Below are 13,197 nucleotides of genomic sequence, written 5' to 3' on the forward strand. Positions count from 1 at the left end.
CCACCTCCTTGACCTCCCAGTTGCAATCCACCCGAACCGTGGGGAGTGTGTCCTCTGTAACAGAGCATATGCACCTCCATACTCCTCCCCATGTTGACTGGAGGCCTTTTCGACTTTATAGTCGTTTTTGATAGAGCAGTCCCCGGGAACGAAACTCTTCAAAGGAGGCTACGGGACCACCTAAGGATTGGGCACCTCGGCATCCGTGGTCGGGTTGGAAGTTGAAGGGGCAGTTTGCTAAGGCACGAATTTGGAAGTTTTTGCCATCGGGATCTAGAAAATATGAAGGTTTGAAGAAAGATATGAAAGTTTAAAGATGAAGATGAAGATTTGAATATAGGAATGAAGGTATGAAGGTCTGGTTTGAAGATTTAAAGAAGAAGTATAAAGATTTGAAGATGAATATATAAAGATCTAAGAAGCAATATATGAAGATTTGAAGGGGGTAGAGTCAAGTAGAGAATTCGAGGGTAAATCAAAGAGCTCTGGAATCGAAAAGTGAAAAGTAAAAAAGGCATAGAAGCTTTTATAGAAGAAGGATAACCAATGTGTGACGTTTCGCATTCGAGGACAGTCAACCGGCGGCGGACATATGTCCCAAGTCAGAACGACGCGACTGATGGGATTCACTGACCTGTCGACTCGGTTGTAACATACAAAGGAAGAAACTGAGGTTAATTTATCGCTTTTCGTTGCTTCGATGAATCTACTCTCCGAAAAATGAGGGGACTGCTTGTGTACGGATAAAATCGGGGTCAAAGTTTTACCCGATCCCCTAATGAGGAACGAAGGGGAAGCATAGATCGACGCAGTTATAATCGAGGTTAGGAACTCTTTATATCGAGACCCGGGAAGAATGATCGATCTATCTCAGATCGGACGCGGAAAAACGACGTACCCCAGACCAAATATAGCTTCTGGACCTCGGAGATGCGGTGAACGGTTATGCACGACGGATAGGGTGCCTTAATATTCGCCCTCAACCAGACATTGCGGCGCGAATCCCGTTCAGTATCAGTTAAAGATCAACAATTACCAGAAAAAGAAGATTTTTACTTTTTTTAGACTTGTACTAGGACTAAAATTCTCCTATTATATAAAGGGAAAACTTTTTTTTAGTGTGACACATTATAACACGCAATTCAAAGCTATAAGAAAATTTACTTTTGTCTTCTAGCTACTGTTCAATGCATTACTTGTTTGTTCTTTTCTTTACTCACGACCGAGCTTGCACCGAGGGTCCGATCGAGAACGAATTTCACTGTTCAATATAAGATCAGGCTTGGTCATCATATTGCAATTGGTTTGATCATTTATTTTGTCTTTAATTTATCTATATGTTATTCTTAATTATTTGTATTGAATTAAATCGCGTATCTTTTAAATCACATACAAATTTAATTGCTACTCATTTTTGGATTAAACAATAAGTTCTTAGACAAATTGCATCAATCATGATTCTCCCATTCACCCATTTCAAGATGCATTGTAACCTTTCTTTCGGTGGATATGTGTGCTTGGACCACCAAAATGAAAGTAAATCAACAGGTGATATTCGTCTAAATTAAAGCATTTGTTTACTCCTTGGAGCATTTGTATACGTCATCCTTTCTTCACTAAAAGAAGATAAAGGCCATCTAAATAAATGGTAAAACATCAGCTTTCACAACTGTTCATGGGAAATTATCCATTCCAGAAGGTCAGCCACTCAGCCTGTGCATGTAATACTCTTGTCATGAACTGAGCACTGAGCACTGAGCAGCCTCTTCTGTCCATATTAGTCCAATAAAGTTTCATGGAGAAGAAAAGAAAAAGGATATAAATTAAAGGTGCTCATGGCATGGTAAAAATGTTCTCGCCGTCTCAATTTATGCCGTAATATTCCGATTTTGAGAATAATGGATATTTCTTTGATCGTGATTATTTCATGTACCTTTCAAATATTTTTAATTATTATTTATTATGACTTAGGATTTTTTAAAATATATAAATTTTATATCAAAAACTTAAAGAACCTATTCCAGAATAAATTGGGACAGAGTACTTGGTATTACAAGAAGCATCGGTAAGTGTAATTTGAATTTATGGAGGTCTCTAGTTAGTTGGTTAAGAGGTCAATAGGTTGTTTCTTGTCCAACTTTCTCTCTCAGATATCTCTATCTTTTTTTATGGAAAAATGCATATCATACAGTTATGGGTTGATGCGATATATAATTGTATAATTCGTTTTATGTGTCTGTGATCTGGGAAGTTCCAAAATAATATATTTGGGGGATAGACTACTTTATCGAGATACCAGATGAGTGGTTGGGGGATAGACGCATAAGGAAAGAGATAAACACACATTTATACCTTACGTTATGCAACTGTCCAGTTCTCTTCCTATATAAAGGCCATAAAACTCCCCATCATTCCTCACACATCAAATCATAAATCAAAATCATTGTTCCAAAACAGTACTTCTACGATTGTAGTTTCAGATCTAGGGTTTCCTACATCTTCTTGTGGTAAAAGATTTTGTCGGCGGGAGAGAATTGTATTCTACATTAATCCAGGTTAACTATATATAGCTGGGGTAAAAAAGGGAGGTGACAGAAGAGAGTGAGCACACATGGTCTTTTCTTGCATGAAATCCGTCTATGCTTGAAGCTATGCGTGCTCGCTGCTCTATCTGTCACCCCCACCACTGTCTCTCTATATATTTCTCTTTATGTTTTATGTATGCGCGCATCTGTGTTTATGAACATATGGTATTATTGGTATGGAACTTAGGAGCAGAACTATAGGGTGAAAGGTTTTATCTTAATCCCTTTCGCCAAAAAATTACCCTAGCAAAAGGATGTGATAGGTGACAGAAGAGAGTGAGCACACATGGTGTTTTCTTGCATATGATATACTTGAACCTATGCGTGCTCACTGCTCTATCTGTCACCCCACCACTCTCTCTCTCTAGATTTCTTTATTTGTGTATTCTATGTATGGAGTAACTATTGAGGTAATTGTTTTTTTCTTCCATGATGTTTGATTCAATTAATTGGATGAGTACATAATGGATCTGATAATTAACAAAGTTTCCTTGTTTTATTTGCATATTTGTGTACCTTTGGCTGTTGGATAGTGAAATGCTTTGCAAATTTGTGCAGTTATTCTATGTTTCTTTTTCATTGATTCATCTCAAATCTCTCTGGTGGCAGCGGGGTTTGTTAGTGAATATTCTTTTGGTGATAGGGAAAACCTAGGAAAATTCTGTTTTTCTAGTTTAAATGGAATTTCAATCTTTCTGCTGTTTTCTTTTTCCAGAAGATTGAATTAATTGTCTAGGTAGTTTTTTACCGCTTTTTACTTCAAGAATTGATGGTTTAGTAACAGAGACATGTCAGTGCCTTCCACAATGATCCAAAAAGACACCAATCAATTCAAATGCAAAGTTGAGATCATGAAGATTTGCTGATTTTCTTTTTAAGAGTTATATTTGACTTGTCGATACCAAAAGAAACACGGTTTTATCTCAACAAGAAGTGGTGGATGATGTAGACATCTCTAGTTTTTGTTCTTTAGCTTTGAGTATAGTGGAGCTCTTCTCTCTTTTTAAGCATGCACCAACAGAAATCAAATTGTGGATAATTTTTTTTCTTCTAAATAACGGTGATATTCATATCAATTTGTGTGCTCATCAATTATTTTATCAGGCATTTACTACTTCCATTCACAACAAAAATATCGGATAATTTTGTCGATCAAGATCACCTAAATTTTTGTCTTAGTTCTTGAACCTTGATCTGTTACTAGAATTTTCACTCATTTCATTGGTTGTTGGCTACATCCTGATCCTATTATGGATTGTGACATCCAACAATAAACAAAATCCTCCGGACACTTCTCGTAAATTCGATTCAACATGAAAAATCATCACTTACTGTTACTAATCTGCACCAGGTGGATTCCAGGTTCAGATTAATCCATCATTTTCAAGATCCGTCTTTGATTGATACAGACTTTCGGGTTTTTTTGTTATATGAATATTATTTGAATCTTACTTTGTTAAAATTTTTATAAGTAAATATATGTTTAGTAAAAATTTAAAAAAATGACAAACGCATGATCTATTAAAATATTCTTATGAGAGAATTTTCTTAGTAACACATGATAATTTTTTTAGTCATCTGATAATTTTTTGTTGTTGCACACTTTCAAGGTTAACCGAATTTAATAATTAAACATAAAAATTAATATGATACTTAAATGATGATATATTTTATTTAATTTTAAATTATCGAAATACCACTTCAAATTTAAAAAAATATAAGAATTTAATAGATGTTGACATATGAATATGAAAGAACAAAGAGAATGACGCATTTCAGTAACTTTTGATAAGAAAGTGATCACACAACTAATTATTTAAAATTAATAAAAATGGAGCACTTCATATTTAACCAAATATTATATCCCATAAGAGAATCGTAATTATTTCTAGATGTTTTTTTAAAAAAAAATTCTATAAAAAGCCTTTAAAATATATATAAAAATTATATATATATTTATATGTCGGTTTGATTCGGGTTTTTTACTCAATACCAAATCTAATTGGGTTTTTTCATCGGGTTGGTTTGACTTTTCGGTTTGGTATGATTTTCCGATTCGATTTCTACACCCTTAACACATCGATATAACAATAAAAAAAATTCGGAACAAATAAAACTGTTATTGAGAGTTTTGTCATATCTCATCTACGTACCTTAGCTTGTACTTTTATTATTTCTTACTGATTTTCTATTTTCCTTTTTGACAGGACAGTTTGGCATGCCGTACCCAGTTTGAGACAGTTCTCTTTTTAGTTCTTTTTATGCTAATAAAAGAGGCTACCTACATTGTACATACCAAAGAGGGAAAGATGCTACAGTATTAACATTAATTCTCTTTTGCATTACTTTCTTTTGGTTTTTCTTTTCCCAACATTGCACGTTACAAAACAATTCTTAGTTAAACAGTAGTACTTTTATTTTCTAATTAACATTTCTATGTTCAGATTTGAGTAATAATGCTAATCACATGCAGGAAGATTGGGTGCCCTTCTGTTTTTGCTGTCTCAATTGAAAAAACAACCATTTTCTTAGATCTCTTATTAGGGAACCATACTGCCATTATATCATAATTGTATATGGCCGGTTGTTCATTAATTTTTTGGTAATTAAAGTTAGTTCCATCTTCTACTTTAACATATTTTATCGATTTAAAGCAACAGTACTGTTAACTGTTGCTTTTCCAGCGCAATAATATTATACTCAATACGAATAGATTAATGAATAGTACATAAAATTTCTTTGCTTTTTGTGAGATTGTTAAAGAAAATTGCAGGATTTGTCCATAGATGCTTAAGTTCCTTTGTTAATTAATTTGATGGTGTTCCCAGCCAAAACTTTGCTGTAGAAAGTTTATAGACCCCATAGTGGTCCTTAATTCTTACACTTCATTTTTCTAGCCATTAATTTGACTATAAAACCGATCAATTTTTAAAACATAAAACAAATAGAATGAATACATAGTTAAATATAGGTATATGGAATAAGTTTGTCTAATTAACAGTTATGAGATGATTAATGTTGACATTTTCTGATGATCTTCTGGCAGTTATTTCATTTCGTGTTATAATCTCAAGCAATTCAGCTTTAGCAACCTTTAGTTAGTTAGCATCTATCTCTATACGTATTTCAGAATACATATATATATATATATATATATATATATATATATATATATATATATATATATATATATATATATATATATATGTGTGTGTGTGTGTGTGTGTGTGTGTGTGTGTGTGTGTGTGTGTGTGTATATTTGGACTTGACCCCAGCTAATTAAGAACAATTTGGACTTCCACTTTGCTTAATGGACTTGGATAACAAACTTGTAAAAATAGCACGGGCTAGCCAGTTTTAGGACTGGTAATTCAAAATTAGCCAGCGTTTGCAAAGTCATTGAAATATAGCCACTATTTTGTTGCAACACGGTCCGGTCCAGGGTATAGAGAAGTATTAAATCTACATAATTTTAATTTTAATTAATACTCCTTTCGCCCCAATTTATGTGGCATATTTTCCTTTTTTATCTGTTTGAAAAGAATGTCATACTTATTTGGGAAAAAATTAACTTTGAAATTTTCATTTTACTCTTAATGAGATGATTAAAGTCACTATGTATATGGTTTATTTTAGACCAAAAGTTTTAAAAGTTTTTTTTTTTCTTAAACTTAATTCATACCCTGTCTTAAATTGGGATAAATGGAGTTAAACAAATTGCTATGATCTTTCTTCTACAAAATATGAACACAATAGCAATTTTTATACTACTATGTTTAAGGGCACCGATGAGATTAACAAGTTGTAACAAATCTGTCTTATATATTTTGCAAAATATTGAAACTAAATAAGGAGTACTTACGCACTAGAAAAGCACGTATACGTTACAAATATTACTAGCTAGCTTATTACATGTGATGGTGTCGATGAAAATGATGAGAATTGGCTTGCTTCTGGTGATTATTCTCAAGGTGGTGTTGATGTTGATGATTATGGAGATAATCTGTACTTCCATTTGCATTATTTTCTGATAATGGTCTACCCATTTCAGACCACCCTCTACTAGGGTTTCTTGTCAGCTCTAGCAACGAGTCCCTTACATGATCAGCTTGAACCATTTCATTATCCCTTTTCTGGTTAATGAAAACAAGAAACAAAGAAAATTTTCAAACTTGAAAAATTAATAGCTTATATTATAAGAGTATTTATCTGAACTACCTTTTATCTTTTTGCTAAGCATCTCACTTAATTAATAATCCACTAAATGGAGCAATACGAGTAAATTTGAAGAAAAAGAAATACGTAATAAATGTTTTTTTTTTCTAAAATATCAAATACTTAGAACAAATTCAATTTAACAAAACGACTAATATTTGGGATAGAAGTAAGTACAGCATAAAAAGGGTTTTATGTAAAGTATATATGAGAAATTATTCTTTGGTACTTATAGGTAATGTGGAGTAGGGTATGGCCTATGGGGGTGAGAATTGTTGAAGAATAATTAAGTTTGACTTACTTCTACTTTGAAGATACTTGATACCAAACAAGTATGCCTAGTTGCATTGACATTTGTAACCTCCAAACCCAATGAGTTCAAAGCCTCCAATATCCTCACAAATCCACCTGCCTTGTGCTCACGAAACACCTTCACAAAGAACTCATTCCCATCTAATTGTGCTACTTCCACTTGTGGCTACATATCATCAATAAATATGTCTTAGTTACATTCATATCATTGTAGAGATAATTAGCAGGAGTTTAACTTCTATGCACTAATGGTGTGGAAAAAATTATACTATCATGTTACCTAAAAAAAAATATTTGAACAAGTTAGCATAGGTTATTTACAATAGATCTTCGACTCAAGAAAAGTATAGTCACAACGTGGTTGAAAAAAATACAATAACGGAGAAGCTATAGAAAAAGAAGCAGTAACTTGATAATATAAGAAATATATTATTGATATAAGTGTTTATAAGTTAAATCCGTCTACAAAATAAAATAAGTTGTACCTCCATTTGCTGCAATTTGTCATTCTCGTCTACTACTTGATTTTGTCCGGAAGGATCAATGCTGCCATTGGAATTAGATGATAGTCCTCTATGGCTTCCATTTGAAAGTTTCACATTTTCAGATTTAGGCCTGTTATTTTGATCACTTTCATTTTGGCCTAAAACCTCAGGTTGAACCTGGTTCTGATTCCTCCTACTCTGATCATCATCTGAATGTTCTTCAAGCTCAAGCTGCAGATCTTTCACTTGCTTTTCCAATTCCATCACATATTCAATAGCATCTCCAAGTATTGAAGCTCTATCCAACTGTATACATAATTTCGACGATAATTATTAACCAATCAGGACTTCTAACATGTATATAGGTATGTTGCGAAGAACGACAAAACAAAAGGGCAGTCGGGTGTACTAAGCTCCCGCTATGCACGAAGTCTGGGGAAGGGCTGGACCATAAGGGTCTAGTGCGCAGCCTTAACCTACATTTCTACAAGACTTATGAACTGAGATTTTATTAATATTACCTTAGAAATTTTGGGAACCAAAGCTCTAAGAGCGTAGAGCCTTTCATTAAGTTTCTTCCTTCTTTTCCTTTCAGCCACAAGATTCTTGGATTGACCTTTTCCATTTCTCCTTCTAAACTTAGGATCATCTTCATCCTCATTTTGATCACTATCCGATCCCGAATTAGATCTTCCATTATCATGTTGTTTAACAGATTCATCATCAATTAATCCAGCTTGATTACTACTATTTCTCATCATTTGCTTCTGTAAATAAGCATCCATTTCACTCATGTACTTATTCTCCATTGAATTTGAAAAATGTGTCACATCACTTGTGCTTTGATCGAATAACATAGTCGTTGTGTTGTTTTCGATTTCTGAGGTGTTGTAAGTATTGAAATGTGGAAGGAAGTTCACTGAAGAAGTATCCAAATTTTTTCTTTTAAGAGGAAAATCATAAGATAAGTGATCTGAATGGTCTCTTGATGTAACAGGGGAGACTATTTGCTGATAAATATTTTGGGAATTTGTATTGTCATCTCCATTTGATGGGAATTTATGCTGCTCCAAGTGGATATTGCACTGAGCTGAGATGAATTCTATGACTTTCTCATCTTCTGGTAGCTGTCAAAGTTTGTAAAAGATGGTAATATTAGTTGTTTATACAAGGCTTTTATTTGAATATGTTAAATCAAATTGTACGCCTTTGACATAATATATATGGAATTTACACTTAATAAAAAAAGTGCAGCCTTGTGCACTAAGCTTCCGCTATGCGCGGGGTCCGGGGAAGGGTCGGACCACAAGGGTCTATTGTACGAAGCCTTACCCTGCATTTCTGCAAGAGGCTGTTTCCACGGCTAGAACCCGTGATCTCTTGATCATAGCAGCAATTTAATAAAGGGAAGAAAAGTAGCAACAAGTGAATAAGAGGGTGGAAGGAGGAAGGATATGTTTTACTTGCTTGGCACTGAATAACTCAAGCAATCCAAGAGGAGATGGAATCAAAACTCTGGTTCCAATTGTTTCCTGTAACTAAAATCAAACAATATTTTGTACAGAAATCAGGTTCTTCAAATGGAAGGTTTATGCAAAGGAAAATTAACAGTGAGAAACCAAAACTTACATTAGACATATTTGATTCTGAGAAAGGTACAAAGTTCAGCCATTTTGCTTGATTAGATAATAAGGCCTGTGCATATATTCTGCAATTTTATTGCGAATAGTTAAAATGGATATTTATTTAATTATAGGGATCGGAAACTGCCTCTTGTAGAAATATAAAGTAAGATTGTGTGCAAGATACAATGTGGTTCGACCCTTTCGCGGAACTTGCGCATAGCCGGAGCTTAGTGCACCAGTCTATTCTTTATTAGAAATTTTGTATTTTAAGAGATAGGAGGAAGGAATAGGCCAAACTTGTACCCGGAGTCCAGTGCAAGAGAAGAAGGCAGTTGAGCCAGTAAATCACAAGCAGTTGTTCTTGGATGCTGAAACATAACATCTCTACAAGGTGAAGTAGAAGAATCAGGGAAAAGTATCTCTTGTTCACAGCTATGCATATTTTGCTCAGCTCCACCACAGCAGCAGCAAATCCATTCAAGAAACCTACATGACACATAATCCACAACATAATTACAAAAAAGTCCTTTCTTTTTCTCTTTTTTTGGCTGGGGTGGAGGGAAGGGAGGCAAAGGTCGATCTAGAACGGGTTCAGTGAGTTCAACTAAACCTAGTGTTTTTCGCTCGTACTATGTATACATATGCAATAAATTATTACGAATGCATACATATAATGAAATCATGTTGTTTGAACGTATTGAGTCTAAATCTTGTATTCGCTTCTAGATGGAGGGGACAAAAAAAGATATTGAGATCATAAATCAAGTACCTTTGATCTTCACTCAACTTCCATAAAACACAGTAATCCCAGTTTTTTAAGCCCATAATAGGCCTAAGCCTCTCCATTAGATGCATGAGTTCCATGTTTCCTATTTGGGAGAAAAACAACAAAGATTGAAATTAAATAGGATGAAAGGACAAAGTGATTTGGCAAAAGAATGAAGTTTCATCAGCAGATCAAAACAAAATATTAAAGTTAAATGTGTTTGTCAACTTCTGACAGTGCTTATGAAATCATCATATATATTAATGAAGTCACAGTCTTTTTCAAGTATATTCACAGCTCAAAACAAAGAAAAACTAGACAAGGAATGAGAAAAACCTGCCTTAATGTAAAGATTGAGGCTTTCTTTTTAGTTGCTAATGGCTATAATTCAGATCATGTTGCTCCTTTTAACTAAACAAAACAAAAGAAAACAAGGATGACAACAAAAGAGATACTAAATTAAAAGAATAAAAAGTAAAAAAGCAAAAGCTACCACATAATTTAACTTCAGATGATAGCTACGTTTAACTGATGTTTTCATTATCCAATATGTTCCCAAATTTTCAAGAATCACATTTCAGCAAATTCTCAAAGGAAAGTCTTACTATGTTTTTTCTGAACTTTTGATTTAGAAGAAATAATCACAAACTATGTAGCTAAAAAAAAGGAAATAAAACACACTTCTCCCTTTGATTTGAAAATCTGCCCTTCTGTGTGGTTAGTTGTGTTTGCGGGTAGGATTCTAGTTTTTAATGTAGAAAATTATTAGGTAGGTGAAAAGCAACGCATGCATGAGAAAGACTTTTGTTTGTTACGATAAGAGAGCGTCTAAAAGAAACAAGAAAATATCTCTGTTAGATGAGCACTTTCCTCATTCTCTTTGTGTTTTTTTTTTCATGTGATTTAATTTATTCGGGTGCAAAGAGTTTTACTTTTATTCATGGATAAAAAATTTAAATAACACGGATTATTAAATTTGAAAAAATGATATCATACGCACTAGACAATTTATGCAGATGAGTCGTGTCAGAAAATCTAAATACAACAACAATGACAATTAGGCCTCAGTCCCAAAAAAGTTTGGAATTGATAATATGAATTCTCATTCCTTTCATTTAGCTAAGCTCATATGTATTATGAGTACTAGTCTTAGGGTACGCATTTCACGCGTGTACCCCATACTAATAAATATATAATTTAAAAAAAATATAAATAATAATTAAATAATATATTTGAGTTATAAAAGAAAAAATAAAAAAGTGTAAGTTCTTGAAAGTAGTGAATATTAATTTTACTTAGATGACTTAATAAAGTCCTTCTCCACATAAATTCTAAGATGCCTTATTGCAATTTCTAAAGACTTCCGTGTGAATATCTTATGAAATTTTATTGTTATTTTTTGTGACCTAATACTAAAAATAAATATTTATGCATAAATACTTTTATCAAAATTCTTTAAATATTTATTTAATAATACCTATTTAAAAGTTAAATCGTTATATCTTTAAGGATTTGGGAATGAAGAGATTCACTATAGTTTAAAAACTTTTTTAGCGATAGTGTATAGTATAAGGATGACTAATGTTGTGTTGATATTTTACAACAAATAACTTAGTAATATATAAAAAGATATAGATTTGTTGGAATGAATGAAAAAGAAAGAAAATAATTAATAAACTCTCATTTAGAATACCGCAAAAAATTATACGTAGGTTATAATGATGTGATTAAATAATATCAAAATTATTTATTGGATATAAATTATTTTGGTAGATGTTTGAATCATTGGATTAAAATAGAATATACGGGTATAATAAAAATATTTGTTTGATTTATCATATTTAAACTTGAATAAATTTTTATTTTTAATTTTAACCTTAGACTTTTTAAATAATTTAGGCGAAAAGCTTTGAAGGAGGAGGTCATTTGTTTATATGTTTTCTTGTGATACATAGTTAATCTCTATATTATTATCTCACATTGAATATAAAATCAAAATAGTACCAAATTATGGTATAACTATTTTCGTAATTTCTTATGTCGAAAATGTAAATTCAACCAAACATGAAATTGAATAATCTCACATTCTATCTCAATATTATTATCCTTCAATATTGTTCGCGTGAAATTGTTTTTACATTCTTTAATTTTCTTATTTATTTTTTAAATTGTTGAGAGTAGTTTCAAGTACTACACATATAATCGATGGAGAAGCACTTTGTGATTTGTTCATTTAGTATAGTTCCAAATATTATGAAAGAAATGATGAAGAGAAAATATATTATGAAAGGAGGTCAAATATTAAATATATGAAAGTGTCGACAATGTCTTCAAATAGGATTGGTTTACTTTGTTGGAGAATTTTTTATACGTTTATTACTTATTTGCATAATATATTTTTTAATCCTAAATAATAGGGCTTCCTATCTGTATTGTTCAAATATGGAACAATTTAATAAGTAAAATTTTAATAGATTTCAAAGTCCTAAATGTTAGGAATGTAAGATTTCAAAGTCCAAAATATTAGGAATATAAATTAAATTATAATTTTATCCAGTGTAATATCAATTTTAAAAGGGTAGAAAAGGCGAATGACATTTCGCTAAGGATATTCGTGCTTTTAATATAGTATAGATTCATAATGAATTGACAAGTTTTACGTTGGTTGCCAGCCTACCACAACTCTCCTCCTTTATTTGGAGTAAGCCCACATCGGCAGAGTTCAGATAATCTAAATAGTTGGAAAAATATTTATACAAACTTGTTATTTCTAGTTATTTCTTGCAGTATATCTAAATAGTTGGAAAAACAATTATACAAACTTGTTATTTCTAGTTATTTCTTGCTCTATGAATTACTGTGGTTTTTAACTGTTCAGTGTACCGTTACATTTTTAAGTATCAATACGTGAAACAATTCGTTTAGTTTTATATTCTTTATGTTATCAAATATAGTTCAAAGTAACAATATAGAACAAGGAAAAACAAGTTAAGAGATATAGAGATAGAGAGGAGAGATTTTTATTTCTTCTTCAATCGTGTTATCTTTCCTATCTATTACAAAACCCTTATATATGCATGAAAAGTAAAATCGCTATTGTAAAATAGTGAGTGGAATGTCCACTATTGAGTGGAATGTCCACTACATAAATATTTTACATGAATATGTCATTAAGAATTTGAGAAGAAGATCACGGGGGAGGTTATGGA

At 32.3% G+C, this 13,197-nt stretch overlaps 1 protein-coding gene across 6 annotated transcripts; it reads right to left on the reverse strand.

Moving 5' to 3' along the window:
• Window positions 1-6,387: 6,387 nt before the first annotated feature.
• Window positions 6,388-10,711, reverse strand: LOC107773310 (transcription factor ABORTED MICROSPORES-like). 6 transcript variants are annotated; one of them, XM_075245232.1, is made up of 10 exons: window positions 10,670-10,711; window positions 10,329-10,399; window positions 9,992-10,091; window positions 9,526-9,708; window positions 9,227-9,305; window positions 9,061-9,135; window positions 8,119-8,724; window positions 7,598-7,903; window positions 7,102-7,278; window positions 6,388-6,718 (listed from the first exon to the last, which is right to left on the reverse strand). In XM_075245232.1, the coding sequence occupies exons 3-10, from the start codon at window positions 10,084-10,086 to the stop codon at window positions 6,494-6,496; spliced, it is 1,746 nt and encodes a 581-aa protein (XP_075101333.1). In that variant the 5' UTR covers window positions 10,087-10,091; window positions 10,329-10,399; window positions 10,670-10,711; the 3' UTR covers window positions 6,388-6,493. The 6 variants fall into 6 exon arrangements, with proteins under 6 accessions (XP_075101333.1, XP_075101332.1, XP_075101336.1 ...); XM_075245231.1 differs by having other exon boundaries at window positions 10,594-10,677; XM_075245235.1 differs by having other exon boundaries at window positions 10,325-10,399; window positions 10,594-10,677.
• Between the last annotated feature and the right edge of the window lie 2,486 nt (window positions 10,712-13,197).

This window comes from Nicotiana tabacum, chromosome 23, assembly GCF_000715075.1.
Source record: "Nicotiana tabacum cultivar K326 chromosome 23, ASM71507v2, whole genome shotgun sequence".
Taxonomy (NCBI): Eukaryota; Viridiplantae; Streptophyta; class Magnoliopsida; order Solanales; family Solanaceae; genus Nicotiana; species Nicotiana tabacum.

Coding starts and splice junctions, on each gene's coding strand:
- LOC107773310 (XM_075245232.1), bottom strand. CDS start 10,086: ATGGAACTCATGCATCTAATGGAGAGGCTTAGGCCTATTATGGGCTTA. Junction 9,306..9,525: donor TCTCTTGCACTGGACTCCGG/GTACAAGTTTGG, acceptor ATAAAATTGCAG/AATATATGCACAGGCCTTAT. Junction 7,904..8,118: donor TGGTTCCCAAAATTTCTAAG/GTAATATTAATA, acceptor TTATGTATACAG/TTGGATAGAGCTTCAATACT.